At 40.4% G+C, this 17,905-nt stretch overlaps 1 protein-coding gene across 1 annotated transcript in view; it reads left to right on the top strand.

Moving 5' to 3' along the window:
• The window catches only part of NDUFA12 (NADH:ubiquinone oxidoreductase subunit A12), a 30,074-nt gene extending 18,543 nt beyond the window's left edge, over positions 1-11,531 (top strand). The window contains exon 4 of the mRNA XM_030323427.1: positions 11,262-11,531. Coding sequence (XP_030179287.1) covers positions 11,262-11,442 — 181 coding nt within the window. The 3' untranslated portion in view covers positions 11,443-11,531. The remainder of the gene's footprint in view (positions 1-11,261) is intronic.
• Positions 11,532-17,905: the final 6,374 nt, after the last annotated feature.

The raw sequence follows: 17,905 nt of genomic DNA, 5'->3' as shown, positions 1-17,905 counted from the left end.
GAAAAGTTTAAAGAATCTGGCAGGGGCCAGGGATAATCTACATAACCCCTGAGAGACAACTGTCGACATTTGGCATATTTCCTTTAGTCCTTTTAAATAATTTTTTATGTCATTGTTGTGTCCATAATCATATTCAGTTTTTTTTTCTCTTAATATTATAAGCAAATTTCCAGGTTATTAAAACAATCAGTACAATTACTGTTAATTTTTTTCTAATTATAAAAATGTGTAATTGTTATAGAAAACTTGGAAAACCCAGAGATACACGCAGTGGAAATAAAAATAAACTCCTTGGCCTAGAAATAAACACTGTTAACATTTCTTTTTTTTTTATTTTATTTTTTTTTTTTTTTTAATGTTTATTTATTTTTGACAGAGAGAGATACAGAGCATGAACGGGGGAGGGGCAGAGAAAGAGGGAGACACAGAATCCAAAGCAGGCTCCAGGCTCTGAGCTGTCAGCACAGAGCTCAACACGGGGCTCGAACCCATGAGCCATGAGATCATGACCTGAGCTGAAGTCAGACGTTTAACTCACTGAGCCACCCAGGCACCCCTGAGGATCTGCATTTAAAGAGAAGGAATATTTCAAATGGATCACAGTGTGGAGAACAGATTACGATTTGTTGATCATACCCTCTTTAGAAGAAGGTTTGTGATTATAAATAACTATATATAGATATGTGTGTGTAACAGTATTTTGTTTGCTGGCCTCCTTTTCTCACTTAATAAATCACAAACATTTTCCCCATTTTACTAAATATTCTGCTTGTCAGTTTGAGATTTTTAGCGTCTAAGGGGCTTTTGATGTATAAAGATCAATGGAAATTTGGATTTAAAATGAATATACTGTTTATTACAGCTGCAATCTATTATCATTTTTTATTTTAGTTCCAGTATAGTTAGCATACGGTGAACTGTTAGTTTCAGGGGCACAGTACAGTGATTCAGCTCCTCCCTGCACCAGCCTGTGCTCATCACAAATGCACTCCTTAATCCTCATCACCTGTTCAACACATCCCCCGACCAACTCCCCTCTGGTAACCATCCGATTGTTCTCTGTAATTAAGAGTTACAGCTGCAATTTTTAAAACCTACTTGTTCTTCAGCCTTGAGGTCCAATTTATAAATAGGATAACAAGATTAGTAAATTGAACATTTTTGCATAAAAATAAAGAACAATTATTTTCTCTTGTTTGATAAACTCAAATGGAAAGGATTAAAATCTCCTAAACAATTATCTCCTTTTTCCAGTTTAGTTAATTACATTCCTTTCAACATTTTAGGTCATAATTATAAATGTAGGATATATATTTTTTCAATATCTTCAAATGCCCAACGTAGGTAGATGAACAGACCTATCAAGCAAAATGTTCTTAAGCCCTTAAATGACTCATGTTTAGTCACGCTAGAAACTTAAGGGTCGTCCTCCCAGCTCTTTTTTCTCTAATATCCAGTCAATCAGCAGGTTCCATGTGATTACTTTGTGAATATGTCCCACATCTGATCACTACTTCTGTCATTATTGCCCTGGTCCAAACCACAGTTAACTCTTGCTGGAAACTTCTACCACAACCTTCCAACTGGTCTGATTACATTCTTGCAGCGCACTAGTATTCTCCACATACTCAGTGATTGGAGTGGTTATTTTACAAATCCCTGCTCAGAACTCTACATTAGTTTCCTGTCATGATGACAGTGAAAACCCCAACTCCTTACAAGGCCTTGTGTGCTGTTGGCCCTGCCAGGCTCTGCATACACTGTCCTGTTCACTGCCCTGCTCACTGCCCTGCCAACTCTTGACGTAGCCCCTTTGTCCTCACTTTCCCTTGAATGGTGAGCGTACCCACCTCAGTCGCTCTGTACCAGCTGTTTTCCCAGATGCAACATGGGTCACACCTTTACCTTATACAAGTGCGTCCTCTGGTGGCTCCTCAGTCTACCCTATCCAGAAGAGCCCTTTCCTTTCACACTGTGTCCTCTTCCCCTGCTCTAGTGTTTTCCTTGGTAGCACTTATCTCTGCCTGGTGTTTTGTTATAGAGTATTTAATTTATTGTTTCCCCAGCTACCATGCTTCTTGATCATAGCAACTTTGTTCACTGCTGTGTTGCTAATGCCTAAAATGGTGTTTAATACATAGTGGATGCTCAATAAATATTTGTTGAATGAGGGGTGCCTGGCTGGCTCATTCGGTTAAGTGTTCAACTTTGGCTCAGGTCATGATCTCACAGTTTGTGGGTTCAAGCCCCGCGTCAGGCTCTGTGCTAACATCTCAGACGCTGGAGCCTGGTTGAAATTCTGTGTCTCCCTCTTTCTCTGCTCCTCCCCTGCCGGCACTCTGTCTCTGTCTCTCTCTGTCTCCCAAAAATAAATAAAAACATTTCAAGAATTTAAAAAAAATTGTTGAATGAATGTAGATATACTGTCTTACTTGAAACAACCTTTGTTTTTTGTTTTTTTTTTTTAAAGTACACTTCACACCCAGCGCAGAGCCCAATGCAGGGCTTGAACTCATGACCCTGTTATCAAGACCTGAGCTGCAATCAAGGGTTGGACACTTAACCAGCTGAGCCACCCAGACGCCCCTAATTTTGTAATTTGAATACAGTAATTGTCTTTGCTTCTTCTAGTTGATCCAGAAATGCTATGTCTGTCACTTCTTTTACAACTTGTATTTGAATTTGAAGGTAGATTTACATATGAATTCTATTCTGACTTTAACCTGTCTTTGCATGAGCCTGCAGGTGATTAGGGGAGAGGCAGAGTTAAAGGGAGAGAGAATCCCAAGCAGGCTGTTGCACTGTAAGTGTGGAGCCTGATGCAGGGCTCGAACTCACAAACCATGAGATCATGATCTGAGCCAAAAATCAAGAGACAGACACTTAACCAACTGAGCCACCCAGGTGCCCCAACCTGACCTTTCTAATACCTTTTCCCACTGAATCATTTGTTTTGTTATAGTCTTTTAAAAATATTCCCCTGAATAAGTTGCCAGCTATCAGCAGCAGAGGATGTCTTCCTTTGGGTACATCTGCTTAATCTAGCCTCTTTCGGGTCAGGGGTGTTGTGTAAAATACTACTTGACCTGAACCAAAATGAGTGTTATTCAGTACACTGTGCTGCGAGATTCTTTTCAAAACAGATCCTTCCTAGTGTTTTATTTTCTGCTCCAGAAAATCAGAATATTAAGCCACTGTGCTCTAAGAACTGCAGACTGCCTGCTTAGGTAGATTTTCCTGTGTTACAGAATGTTACTCTATAACATTTCTCTGTCAAAGTGTATTAATTATATGCAGAAGACAAGATTTTGATTTTTAAAGTTCAGCTTTTGTTGAATACATTTCACTTATTATTCAGTGCTTCATTTAAGGTCAATTCTCACTTTTTTTAAATTTAATTTATTTTTTTAATTTACATCCAAGTTATCATATAGTGCAACAATGATTTCAGGAAGAGATTCCTTAATGCCACTTACCCATTTAGCCCATCCCCCTCCCACAACCCCTCCAATAACCCTCTGTTTGTTCTCAGTATTTAAGACTCTCTTATGTTTTGTACCCCTCCCTGTTTTTATATTATTTTTGCCTCCCTTCCCTTATGTTCATATGTTCATCTGTTTTGTATCTTAAAGTCCTCATATGAGTGAAGTCATATGATATTTATCTTTCTCTAATTTTGCTTAGCGTAATACCCTCTAGTTCCATCCACATAGTTAGCTGCAAATGGCAAGATTTCATTCTTTTTGATTGCCGAATAATACTCCATTGTGTGTGTGTGTGTGTGTGTGTGTGTGTGTGTGTGTGTGTGTGTACCACATCTTCTTTATCCATTTATCCATCGATGGACATGTGGGCTCTTCCCATACTTTGGCTATTGTTGATAGTGCTGCTATAAACATTGGGGTGCATGTGTCCCTTCGAAACAGCATACCTGTGTCCCTTGGATAAATACCTGGTAGTGCAATTGCTGGGTCATAGGGTAGTTCTATTTTTAATTGTTTGAGGAACCTCTGTACTGTTTTCCAGAGTGGCTGCACCAGTTTGCATTCCCACCAACAATGCAAAAGAGATCTTTCTCTGCATCCTCGCCAACATCTGTCATTGCCTGAGTTGTTAATGTTAGCCCTTCTGACAGGTGTGAGGTGGTATCTCATTGTGTTTTTGATTTGTATTTCCCTGGTGATGAGTGATGTGGAGCATTTTTTCATGTGTCGGTTGGCCATCTGGATGTCTTTGGAGAAGTGTCTATTCATGTCTTTTGCCCATTTCTTCGCTGGATTATTTGTGTTTTGGGTGTTGAGTTGGATAAGTTCTTTATAGATTTTAGATACTAAGCCTTTATCTGATATGTTGTTTGTAACTATCTTCTCCCATTCCGTCGGTTGCCTTTTAGTTTTGCTGATTGTTTCCTTCACTGTGCAGAAGCTTTTTATTTTGATGAGGTCCCAGTACTTCATTTTTGCTTTTGTTTCCCTTGCCTCTGGAGACGTGTTGAGTAAGAAGTTGCTGCGGCCAAGATCAAAGAGGTTTTTGCCTGCTTTCTCCTTGAGGATTTTGATGGCTTCCTGTCTTACATTGAGGTCTTTAATCCATTTTGAGTTTATTTTTGTATATGGTGTAAGAAAGTGGTCCAGATTCATTTTTCTGTATGTTGCTGTCCAGTTTTCCCAGCGTCACTTGCTGAAGAGACCGTCTTTTTCCATTGGGTATTCTTTCCTGCTTTGTCAAAGATTAGCTGGCCATACATTTGTGGGTCCATTTCTGAGTTCTCTGTTCTGTTCCAATGATCTGAGTGTCTGTTTTTGTGCCAGTTCTATACCATCTTGATGATTACAGCTTTGTAGTATAGCTTGAATTACGGGATTGTGATGCCTCCTGCTTTGGTTTTGTTTTTCAAGATTGCTTTGGCTATTTGGGGTCTTTTCTGGTTCCATACAAATTTTAGGATTGTTCTAGTTCTGTGAAGAATGCTGGTGTTATTTTGATAGGGATTGCATTGAATATGTAGATTGCTTTGGGTAGTATCAACATTTTAACAATATTTGTTCTTCCTATCCAGGAGCATGGAATCTTTTTTCCATTTTTTTTGTGTCTTATTCAATTTCTTTCATAAGCTTTCAGTAGTTTTCAGTGTATAGATTTTTCACCTTCCTGGTTTGATTTATTCCTAGGTATTTTATGGTTTTTGGTGATTCTAACATTTTTCAAAGATGAGTTGTTGGCAATTTCCATAGCTGGAAATAAGGAAATAAACTACCTATTAGTCTTGGGGCAGAAGGAACTGCTCTTAATTTCAGTTTCCAGAATAAATCTTTATTGTGTTCAAAGGTTGTCAGTGTATATAGTACATGCTAGAGATAGTCTCATGTAGAAAATTTGAGGTTTCTAGATTAAAAGTTCATTATTTGAACTTTTCCCATGTAATTTCAGTGAATGACTTTGCATGATGGAGTTGGCTTAGAAAAAAATTCCATTAGGGTAGACTGAGAGAAAGTCTGTCTGCCACTGAAACATCTGGGAATACTTTAGATTGAGTGATTAAAAAAATTTTTTTTAATGTTTATTATTTTTGAGGGGGAGAGAGAGACAAAGTGCGAGTGGGAAGGAGCAGAGAGAGAGAAGGGGACACAGAATGTGAAGCAGGCTCCAGGCTCTGAGCTGTCATCACAGACCTGGATGTGGAGCTTGAATCCACGAAATGTGAGATCATAACCTGAGCTGAAGTTGGATGTTTAACTGACCGAGCCACCCAAGTGCCCCTAGATTGAGTGATTTTTTAACAAAAGAAATGGTGGCTTAAGTGGTATGAAATGGAGTTAGATTAGAAATGGACAGGACCTATTTATGGTCTCAAAATAAAAGACAAATGACTTGGGGAAGATTTTAAAACTGCCTCTAATTGGTCTGAATTAGAAGAAGGATTTTTCTTTTTAATAGCTTAATTTCTTCTTATAAAGTAGTACATGTTCATTATAGGAAATTCAGAAAGTAACAAAGGAAACAAAAATAACCTATTATCCTATCACACAGACAAACCATTCACACAGACAAATCACTGTTAACATTTTGACGTTTTTTTTTTTAATTTTTTTTTTCAATGTTTATTTATTTTTGGGACAGAGAGAGACAGAGCATGAACGGGGGAGGGGCAGAGAGAGAGGGAGACACAGAATCGGAAACAGGCTCCAGGCCCTGAGCCATCAGCCCAGAGCCTGACGCGGGGCTCGAACTCACGGACCGCGAGATCGTGACCTGGCTGAAGTCGGACGCTTAACCGACTGCGCCACCCAGGCGCCCCTTGACATATTTTTTAAAGTATTTATTTTGAGAGACAGAGTGAGTGAGCATGAGTGGGGGAGGGGCAGAGAGAGAGAGGGAAAGAGAGAATCCCAAGCAGGCTCCACATTGTCAGCACAGAGCCTGACACAGGGTTCAAGCTCATGAACCATGAGATCATGACCTGAGTTGAAATCAAGAGTTGGAGCTTAACCGACTGAGCCACCCAGGCACCTCAACATTTTGATATATATTCTTCTGATCTCTTTTTCTATTCATACAAATCCTTTTGTTTTTGTTTTTAATGTTAAGTAGGACTTTTGAAGAGGTAGCCTGGGTTTAAATTCTAGGTCTACTACCTTGGGCAAGTTTTTAATAATGTACCCCAGTTTCCTCATTAATTAAATTGGGATAATATCTATCTCATAGAGTTGTTATAAGGATTAAAGGAGTTAATATTTGTAAAGTATTTAGACGGGCGCCTGGGTGGCTCAGTCGGTTGAGCGGCCGACTTTGGCTCAGGTCATGATCTCACGGTCCGTGAGTTCGGGCCCCGTGTCAGGCTCTGTGCTGACAGCTCAGAACCTGGAGCCTGTTTCAGATTCTATGTCTCCCTCTCTCTGACCCTCCCCTGTTCATGCTCTGTCTCTCCCTGTCTCAAAAATAAATAAAACATTAAAAAAAAAAAAAAAGTATTTAGAATGGTATCCATGACTTATAAATGCTATGTAAATACTGTTAAATAAATTAAGTGAATGATCTGCCATTTAAACTTAACATATGGTGAATATTTTCTCAAAGTCATAAAATATTCTCTGTAATACAATTTTTAATAATGTTTTAGTCTTCTGTCATGTATATGTCATGAATTATTAAAAAAAATTTTTTTTATGTTTATTCATTTTTGAAAGACAGAGAGAGAGAGAGAGACAGAGCACAAGTAGGGGTGGGGCTGAGAGAGAGGGTGATACAGAATCCGAAGCAGGCTCCAGGCTCTGAGCTGTCAGCACAGAACCCGATGCAGGGCTCGAACTCAGGAACTGTGAGATCGTGACCTGAGCCAAAGTTGGATGCTCAACTGACTGAGCCACCCAGGCGCCCCTATGTCATGAATTATTTAAGTATTCCGTTTCATTCTTGGTTTTATTCTTTCCATTTTTTTCACTAATATAAATAAAGCTGTGGTCAGTGACCTTGTTCTTAAACATTTACCCACACGTCTCCATTTCCTTAAGGCACATTTCTGTGGGTAAAATTGTTGCATCCATGAATGAACATGTTTTGAAAGTGTTCGGTACTTCTTGCCAAATTGCCCTCGATTTATATTCTTAGTGTATATACATTCAGTTGTATGTGAGTGTTAGTCTCTATAATTTCACCAGTGTTGGGTATTATTACTTTTTAAAATCTTTGCCAGTTCAGCAAATAAAAATATAACTATATCTGACTTTATTTTGCATTGCCTTGATTGAGCTAGCTTTTTGTGTTTGCCATTTTTACTTTTTTCTTTTATGATTCATCCTTTAATGGCTTTCGTCCATTTTTCCTTTGGACATTTGACTTTTTCTTTCTGATTTGTAATGATAGGTGAACTACTTTTCTGTATATGACAAATATTTCCCCATTTGTTTTATCCTTTAATCTTGTTTGACATAGACATTTCAGTTTTTATGTAGTAGAATTAACACTTTTTCTTTATGCCTTTTTGCTTTTAATGTTAATCTTAGAAATGGTTCTTCACATTCTATAGATACCAATATTTTATGAATATAAATATTCACTCATGTTGTATCTGAGCATTATTAATCTGTCTGGAATCTATTTTGATGTATGCCTAGGGAAATCTAACTTGATTTCTTTTCAACAAAATTCATTATTCTAGCATAATTTGTTGAAAAATATTTAGTTGCCCCAATAATTTGAAATGCCAGCCTTACCTTATATATACACTTTAGTCTGTTTGGAGAATTTTATTCCATACTATTGTTCTTTTTTTACCAGTTTTTATACCATTCTAATGTTTGCAAACTTTAATGTCTGATAATGCCAATCTTCCTGATTGTTAGGGGTTTTCAAAATTTTCTTGGGTAGGCTTTCAGCTGATCCATAGAAATATAATTGTCAAACCCCGTTGGGATTTTGATTCAGCTTGCATTTAGAAATAACAGTTACTGAGCCAACAAGGTTTGAGTTGGCTATCTTGTGATGAACTATTTTTGTCTTGTAAATGTTAGATTTATCATTCCCATCCTGGGGTTATTTAGATAGCTCTCAGGATTTTGGCAGATACTTAGATGCTATCATAATCCTAACCCTATTTCATCTCTTGATTGTAATTTAAGTCTCTTGACCAAAGGGTTCTCTTCAACCATTGAGAAGCTGTGTTCAAGCCTCAGCTTGGTGGCATATGTGCTTTGGGACCTTGGGAAAGTCATTTCAATTCTGTTTACTCAGTTTTGAAATATGAGATACTTAGATTAGTATGAAGTAAGTAACTGAATGGTATGTGTGGATATGCTTCATAAACTAAAGTGGGAGAGAATACTAGTTTTAGTATGATGAACATTTTTACCTCAAAAAACAATCATGGTTTTCTTTAGTCTTTCATATCCATTAAAAAAAAAACATTATTTAATGCCTGGGTGGCTTAGTCAGTTGAGTGTCTGACTCTTGATTTTGGCTCAGGTCATGATCTCACGTTTCAGGAGTTCGAGCCTCACGTCTGGCTCTGTGCTGACAGCAGAGTCTGCTTAGGATTCTCTCTGTCTCTCCCCCTCTCCCTCACTTGTGTGCTCTCTCTCTTTCTCTAAAAAATGAATGCATGAACAAACAAATACTAAAAAAAAATTAATGACCCAGCTGAAAATCTGCTTTGCAAAAACTGTTTGGTGTGGAAATGTAGAATGTATGATTTATTTAGCCTTTATTTAATAATACTATACCAACAACAACAGAAAGGTTACATCAATCTAGCAGATTATAAACATTTCTTGTTTCTTATAGCTCTTTATACTGCCATCATGAGAATAAATTGTTGCTCACTCATTCCTTGATTCTTGCCTGTAGGCTTGCTGGATAAACATTTTCAGATTTTATGTATTGTGGTAAAAATATTTTTTAGTTTTCTTGAGCATTTTCTATTTCTCCCTGAGATCTTCAGTCCTTCATTTAAGTAACTGGATAGACATATATCAGATTTGGACTCTGTTTTCTTAAATATCATTTTAACCTTCAAGAGTCTTGACAGCAATTATTTAAATAAAATTTTTCTGTTATTTTGTTCACATAAATTAGTTACTTAAGCTGCCTCAACAAGGTAAAAGTTAAATATTTCTGTTGTGCCTTAAGCTTACATAAAGCCCCTTGACAAGTATCAGCCTTAGTTTTGACAACTAATCCCTCCTTTGAGTGGCTAGTAGAGCCTGTCTCACTGCCTGCCAGCATCTCAGTTGGGGCTCATGTTCATAGTCGCAGTTTACTGGTCCACGTCATTTTCCCTAATCCCCAGTTTCTGTTGGAGGATGTGAGAGAGACACCAACCCAGTGTGTACAGATGTCTTCATTCTTTATTGTGTTAGCTGATCATGATACAATGTCTTTAGACACAAATATAGCAATAGTAATAATAATTTATCTCCTCTCTTTTTGGTTTTAGCCAAAACCTAGCTATATCTATCAATTACTACTAACAGATATTCTTAAACATAAGTAGCGTCATAAACTTTTCTCATTAATGTAGTCTTATTTTACTGAAACCTCCTCTACTTGTCCTTTTCTCTATAGCTAGGAAATCCCCCCTCCCTTTTTTTTTTCTTGGAGCTGCCTTTCTCTGCCTGTTCCCTCCCCTCATTCCCTTTTCCCATAACATCATCCTTTCTTGTGAGCTTCCAGCCTTGGGGAATCTGGTACGAATCCTCTTTCCACTTCCTGTCCCATATAAACTCAGTGTGGCTTCCTGCTCAGTTCTTCTATTTGTCCCTTGGACTTTGATCCCTCCCTTTTCTGCCCTTAGCGACAGCTTCACTGTCTTTTTCCTTTCTACTCCATGCACCCAGCTTCCTTTAAAATTAAATTGTTAAACACTTAAAAACTGAAATACTTGTGAACTTTAGGCTGTGATTTAATGTTTTTAATATAACAAATTGTATGTTCTGTAGTATTCATCTGAAGCTTGAATTTAAGGTGCTTGCAGAGATCTCTTCTTCAGCAAGAGCCTCTCAGTTTTAAACTAGAGCTTCATCAGCCAGAGCAGCCTGAGCATACCGAAACTCCAGATCAGCCTCTAGCATCTAATAGCAGTGCTGTATTTCATCAATTCTGAAATACATTTTTACCTCTAAAATTAGGGTACATATTATAATCAATAGTATCATGAGTTAACTGGCAGCATGTTTTTGTTAGAGATAACAGGGGCGCCTGGGTGGCGCAGTCGGTTAAGCATCCGACTTCAGCCAGGTCACGATCTCGCGGTCCGGGAGTTCGAGCCCCGCGTCGGGCTCTGGGCTGATGGCTCAGGGCCTGGAGCCTGTTTCCGATTCTGTGTCTCCCTCTCTCTCTGCCCCTCCCCCGTTCATGCTCTGTCTCTCTCTGTCCCAAATAAATAAATAAACGTTGAAAAAAAAAATTAAAAAAAAAATCATGCTTGTTAGAGATAACATATATAATGGTGTATATTTGAAAATTGATAGTGTCGTAGATACGATGAAATATAGTAACAATAAAAGCAATAGCTAACATCTTTTGAGTACCTACTGTGCACAAGAATTTTTCTAGGGGCTTTAGTGTATTATCTCATTTCATCCTTATGCCATCTTTCAGAAGTCAGGATGCTCAGTTGAGAAAGCTAAGGCATAGAAGTGCAGCTAGTAAGTGAGGGAGCTGAGATTTGAGCTCAAGCCACAGAATAGCCCCAGAGCTGCCCGCTTAGCTCGCCTGCCACCACACCATCCTGCCTCTTCATAACTGTCTTTCTTTTCCTCTTCAAGGCATCGTTGGCTTCACTCTATGACTGATGATCCTCCAACAACAAAACCACCTACCGCTTGTAAATTCATTTGGACAAACCATAAGTTCAATGTGAGTGGCACTCCAGAACAATATGTACCTTATTCTACCACTAGAAAGAAGATTCAAGAGTGGGTCCCACCTTCAACACCTTACAAGTAAAGACGATGGAAAATAATTTAAACATGTATAATATGGGGCTCTTCATGTAATTGCACTTTTACTGATTAAAATTGTTTGATTAAGCAATGTCTTTTATGCCTTTTTGCCCTTACCTTTGTCATTCATGAACTGCAAAATAGAAGCTTACAAACATGTGTAATCGAAGTAGACCTCTGTTGGGGTGTATTACCCCCTTGCTGCCGCGGGCATGGCTGTGCTTCAGGACATTGCCTCACATAGTTGACCGACAGGGGAAGGCCTAAAGCTGAGCTGAGTCCAACAGACTTTATTGTGGGAATCTGAAACATGGTGGGACACAGGCTGAGTCACCAGAGCTGAATGGCTTTGATGGTAGCTCTCTAAGGGGAAGGTTATCAGGGATTTCCTATTTCCTGAGTTTTGGTTCTTTCACTGTTTATTTGGACCTGTGAACTATCACAGGATCCATTCCAATATATTCTGATTTCCTTAAGCTAACTGGCATCATTGATTTTCTTGTTGTTTGCACATAAAAGAACTTTAGCTAATATCCAGATTGGTTCCAGAGAATGGGCTGTAGACAAAAGACCTTCAGGGAAATGTGGAATCTTCGGAATTGGTCGTCTCTGGGTACTAGGAAAGGCAGTGCAACACCCTTCTGTATTCTGGATGCAAAGCTAGCAGCTTCGGTGATCAGACAGCCTATCAGATTATTGCCTTTAGTCACCAGTTTCCATGAGCTCCCTAAGAAGGCCTTTGGATATTGGTTAGCAGCCACCATGGAACAATTTAACAGTGAGAGGAGAAAAATGCTAGGAATTTGAAACCAGATGGTTGCTTGCAAGAGCACTGGAGAACTTACAGGAGAAAGTGAACCTCAATTCCCAAATCACAACTCCAGGCATTGAGTAAAACTCAGGGCAATTACATGACCTTGCTAACCTCCTCAGGTTCTTATATGAAAATGAAGGGATAGAACGGACTGACTGTTGATATAGGGACATCTGGAAGAAGTTAGGATATCATTGGCTACACATTAGGGTTACCTGGGGTGGTTTTGGTTCTGGTTTTGTTTTTTTTAATACAGAGATCCAAGTTACTAAATCATCTCTGAAGATGGGATCCAGGCACCAGTATTTTTTAACATTCCCCACAGTGTTCCCCCACCTGATGAATCCATTTGCAGCCAAGGTTGTGAATTACTAAGCTAAAGAAATCAATACACCAAACATTCTTCTGAAACATTCTCGATCATAAGACACTAGAGGTTGCTCACAGCCTCACTGTTCAATATCCCTTACTTAGCTGGATCAGATTACATTTGGTGCCCTCAGGAGATACTGTATTCATTGTGCTATGTTGGGCAGTTTGCCGATTAATGAAGAGCAGAACCAAACACTAAAAGCTGGCCTGTGCTAGATTGGATTTCCTACGCTCTGTCCGTCTGCCACTTCACTAACTGTTCCGTCAGGGCCCAAAACATTGTTTTCTAATGCCATTAGGGACACATCAGACTTGTGAGCAATTAGAAATTCTGTCCTGGCTGCTATTCTTTATGGATCAGATATGCTGGAGGTTCACCTGTTAGAGAAAAATGGGTGTAGTACTTATGGGGAGGGGAAAGGTAGAAAGAGGTGATAATTGGGAAATGACCTGAGCTGCAGCAATCTCTGGCTATGTTTAAGTAATCTTAGGACTTCCCAGTAGGAGAGCACCAGGCAGCCACCTTAGGTCTTAACCTGATTTGTGTGTGTGTGTAAACAACTTTACAGATCTAGGTAAGGAGCGCTTGAGTCAAACTAGAAGATCACAGTTTCTCCCTTAACTCCTAGACGTGAGGTAATTCTTAGGACCAGAACCCTCGACTTAAGAGCCGTGCCCTAATAGTAGATATGTGTGCTATGAACCTTCTGCCCAGCTGCTTCTTCAGGTGATGTATACTTGGAATGGAGAAATATCTAAAGTTTTCAGGGATCCGCGGATACTTGCTCCAAGTTAGCCCCAACTTTAGGGGGAAGAGAGAACACTATAGCCCACTCACTGGTCAGAATAGAGACCATGGGAGGCAGATGGGACCCTCATTTCACCGGAACATGAACTCTTCTGTCTTCACCCCATCCATCCCTTGGTTCATTTCCTCAGTTCCTAAGTGTAGATGGGCTGGACACCCTTTGCAGAACCTCAGCATTAGGTCTCTGCCCTGAGGAGTAAGTGCTCCAGTGGCAGAAGGACAAGGAGAAGCCATTGCGTTGTTCCTTCCCTGCCAGAATAAGTGAAAAAGCAGAATCTCTTTGGGGTGCAACGTCAGTACAACCATCAGAGGGTAGAAAGATGCGGATCATTCCTGTCATACCCCCAAAGGGACAGTGTACTTCCATTTGACTGGTAAGTAAGAGTGATCGTCTTGGAGAATGACAGTGGGCTGTACGATAAAACTAATCTTAAGATGATCTAAACTGTAGCTGCTGTTCCTGAAATGGTTTCTTTATTGGAGCAGCTTAATATAGCCTCTGGCATTGGAGAGGTAACTATGGGTCTAACCACTGCATTTTTATCCATTTTGGTTTGTAGAATCCATCAGCAGCTGTTTGCTTTTACATGGCAGGGACAGAAATAGCTTTATAAATCTGTCCCACGGATGTCAAGTCCAGCCATCTGCTACACAAGGACACATAATGCCTCACCGAACCATAAGATGTTACGTTAGTCTACTGTGTTGATGCAGAACAGACAATACCGGAAACCCTAAAGCCTCGGTGAGACACACATATACCAAAAGATGAATCTGATTCTTCCAGAAATGCAGGGACTTGACTCCTTAGTAAAATCCTCAGGGATTCAGTAGCCTGGCACATGTTGAGATGGCCCCTCCAGTGTTAAGGACAAATTGCTACAACTAAGAAAGGCATGGTACTTTGTGGCGCCCTGGAATTTAGGGACAGCGTATAGCACACAGGTGTCTTGCACTTACTTATTTACCGGGTGACCTGAGAACCTGGCAGTGCAAAAATAATCTCTCTCGGTGGCTTTAGTCCAAGCAGCTCTGCTGCTCAGCTCTCCAAGTATTGGGATGATCGGGATGCTCACTGAAGTCAGAAACCGCAAGAGTCACAGTGGAAGCCCACAGGACTGCGGAGCAAGGCCATGACCCCATTTTGGAAGATTACTCTTTTCCCTTTGAGAAACAGCTTCCATTTGTTCTGGTATGTTAGAGACCATGGGACACCATGTATGCTCTAATCCACCTACTGATTAAGTTACCATAGCACTGTGTCACCTCATATGGTAACAGAGCAGGCCAGGAAGGCACTTCTAGTTTGTGGGAGCAGAATTCTCCCCACTCTGTGCCTTTAACCACCCTATTCCCACACCTGCTGCTACCGATCTGTCCCTTTGCTCTTGTGGAGAGTTGTTGGCTAATTGAGAATGCAGAAAGTCAAGCCTGGCTTATAGGTATTGTGGAACAATATTTACTGCCAGCTGCAAGCATACTCTGGTATACCACAGCCCCTGTGAGCAGTTATCTCGAAGGACAGCAGAAGGCAAATCTCACTCAGTAGGCAGGATTTCAAGCAATGCCTTGTATCATGTACTTTGACTTGAAGGAAACATGATCTGAGTCCGGTTACATAACCAATCACCGATTATATGGTCAAAGACTTGAAAAAAGCAACATTGAAAATCGGTGTGAAGGTTTTGGGACAAGCTTTGCAAATGGACCTTCAGAATTGGACCCACAGTCCAGGAAGATTAGAGCAAAGCAGCTAAGTGTTTATAGGGATCACCTCCTGAGCACAAACCCTTGCCTCTATGCCAGCTTCTGGGGAAAGCCAACATAAAACACACATCTAAGACCAGCAGCCTCATCACGGCAAGTTCATTTCATTGGACTGCTTCCATTTTGGAGGGAGCTTGATTTGTTTCCAAGGAAATAGGCACTTACTCTAAATGAGGATCTGCTTTCCTTGTCTGGTATATCTGGGTCAGCACCAACATTCTTTGGCTTAGAAAGCCTTCTGTTTGGGACGCCTGGTGGCTCAGCTGGTTAAGCAACCAACTCGTGATTTCGGTTCAGGTCATGATCTCAAGAGTTTGTGAGTTCAGGTCCTATGTCAGGCTCTGTGCTTAGCTCAGAGTCTTGGGATTCTCGCCCTCTCTCTCTGCCCCTCCCCCACACGTGCACATGTGTGCACTCTCTCTCTCTCTCTCTCAAAGTAAATAAACCTTCAAAACAAAAAACAAAAAAAAAGCCTTCTGTTTCATCATACACAGGAGAGTGCCCCTGGCCAAGAAACTCTCTTCACAGAAAAGACGAGAGGCAATGAACCCGTGTCTGCTGGAGTCCCCGCTTGTGTTCATGAGGTGCCCTCGTCTCTTTCTCAGACCTCCTCTTTCTCTATTCTCCCTCTATCACCCATTTTGTATGCCACATCAGCCTTTCTATTCTGAAAACAGCCAGGTTCACTCTGGTCTCAGGGCCTTTGCCTTTGCTCTTCCTCCTGCCTGGAACAGTAACATCTTTGTACTGCTTCCTCCTTTTTATCATTGATGTCTCAGTTTACCTATATCGCCTCAACAAGATGTTCTGGGTCTGCCTAACCTAAAGGAGCTCCCGTGAAACATCCTATTATTTTAGTTTCAGTTATATACATTTGCTTGCTTTACCTTCTTCATAGTACTTACTGTTTCTTTTTGAGAAAAGGCATGAATAAAATTATCCCAGTAAATAATCTGTAAATCCAGTAAAGAATTCCAGTAAATACTCTGTGTGTTAAGCATTTACTGAATACACCTGTGAAGGCACTATACATATAGACATAATAAAGTAATCTAGTACTGATCAGATTTAATAAGTTTGCTACAGGAGAGATAACAACTGAAATTAAGTAGCAGCAGCCTTGAACAGCATGCTAATTCTGTGATTTCAGGAGGTAAAAACCCTTGTGGAGAATAACAGCAGAGCATGCAAATAGTTACAAATAGGAAACCAAAAAACTCGCATCGACCAATGTTTATAAGAGAAAGAAAAAAGTACACTCATTGCCATGATGTGCCGCATTTCCAGAAAGACTGGTAATTATTTTCAGGATTTGTGGTCACTCGTGTGATCGGCCTGCAAAGACCTCTAGGCCTGCTTCACAGCTTTAAATCTCACTCCTACATGGGGAGAAACCCCATCTATAATATTCTCCTCACATGCAATGGAATCCATACCCTGCTGTGCACTAGTACGAAATGCTGTTGCATCCTAAGTGCACAGTAATCAAGCCACATTTGCCAGCTCTGGCTCCAGCAAGGCAATGTCTAAGATTGAAGCAAATAACGAAATGACAGAAGTGGACCTGTGGTGGATTGTTTAACAAATCCGCTGGGATAGAACAGGCCTTAGAAAAGTTGTTTCCCGGGGCACCTGGGTGGCTCAGTTGGCTGGGCATCCGACTTCGGCTCAGGTCATGGATCTCGCAGCTTGTGAGTTTCAAACCCCACATCCGGCTCTGCGCTGACCGCTCAGAGGCTGGAGACGGCTTCAGATTCTGTGTCTCCCTCTCTCTCTGCCCCTCCCCTGCTCACGCTCTCATCCTCTCAAAAATAAATAAACATTAAAAAAAATAATGAGAAAGGAAAGTTGTTTCCCGGGCTGATGTCCAACCCTCCTGTGCCAGAGCAAGGGACACCGTGCATGTCTCACCTACGTGCATAGGGTGTGAATGGTGCCCCCTGCATGCACAATGCATTAGTTCTGGGTTACTCACCAGGATGTGTCAGAGAGAGAATCCAGTTCCTGGAAAGCATATGTCTGGGCATCTGTTGTTTGTGCTTGCCCAGCATTGCTTTTCTTGTCTTCTGTCATAGAATCCTGATTTCTCGTGGGGACCATCCTTCCCCTACTTTTAGTCTATATGAATCAGTGGATTTTTACCCACTCTCCAATTCTCAAAATATTGTATGTATCCCACTGGCTTCAGTGATTGATTCAGGAAAGAATACACGACCCAAGACATGCCAATGAAACTCAAGTACATGACATTAGTTGGAAATACTGGAAAATAGAATTCTTCATTCTATAAGATTTGAAGCTAGGTTTGAAGATATGTGCCAGGTGGGGCCGGGAGGCACTCCACTAAGGAAGGCAGCCTGAAAGGAAAGTCAGTGTGAAGGAAAGTGGAGCCAAGAGAAGGAACGAGACAGATTCCTGATGACTGTTCAGCACCTGGCTCCAGATGAGCCTGAAGCTAGAACTCACTTAGACTTCTCAGGAAAGTGGACCAAGAAATTTCCCTAACCTTTTCTCCTGAATCTAGATGACGTAGGGTTCTTCCGCTTGCAACTGACTGTCCTCACTGACATGACATCTGTATGACTTTATTACTTCTCTATAGTCATGAAATTTGTTATTGGTATGCACCGTCTTTCTTGTCAGATATGGCCCTGAGTATGAATTTTCTGACTCGTAAATGTGGGTATATCGTGGGCCAGTGGTTGT

This window comes from Lynx canadensis, chromosome B4 (genome assembly GCF_007474595.2).
Source record: "Lynx canadensis isolate LIC74 chromosome B4, mLynCan4.pri.v2, whole genome shotgun sequence".
Taxonomy (NCBI): Eukaryota; Metazoa; Chordata; class Mammalia; order Carnivora; family Felidae; genus Lynx; species Lynx canadensis.
The sequence above is the reverse complement of the archived record's forward strand: the minus strand, read 5'-3'. Positions and strand labels throughout refer to the sequence as shown.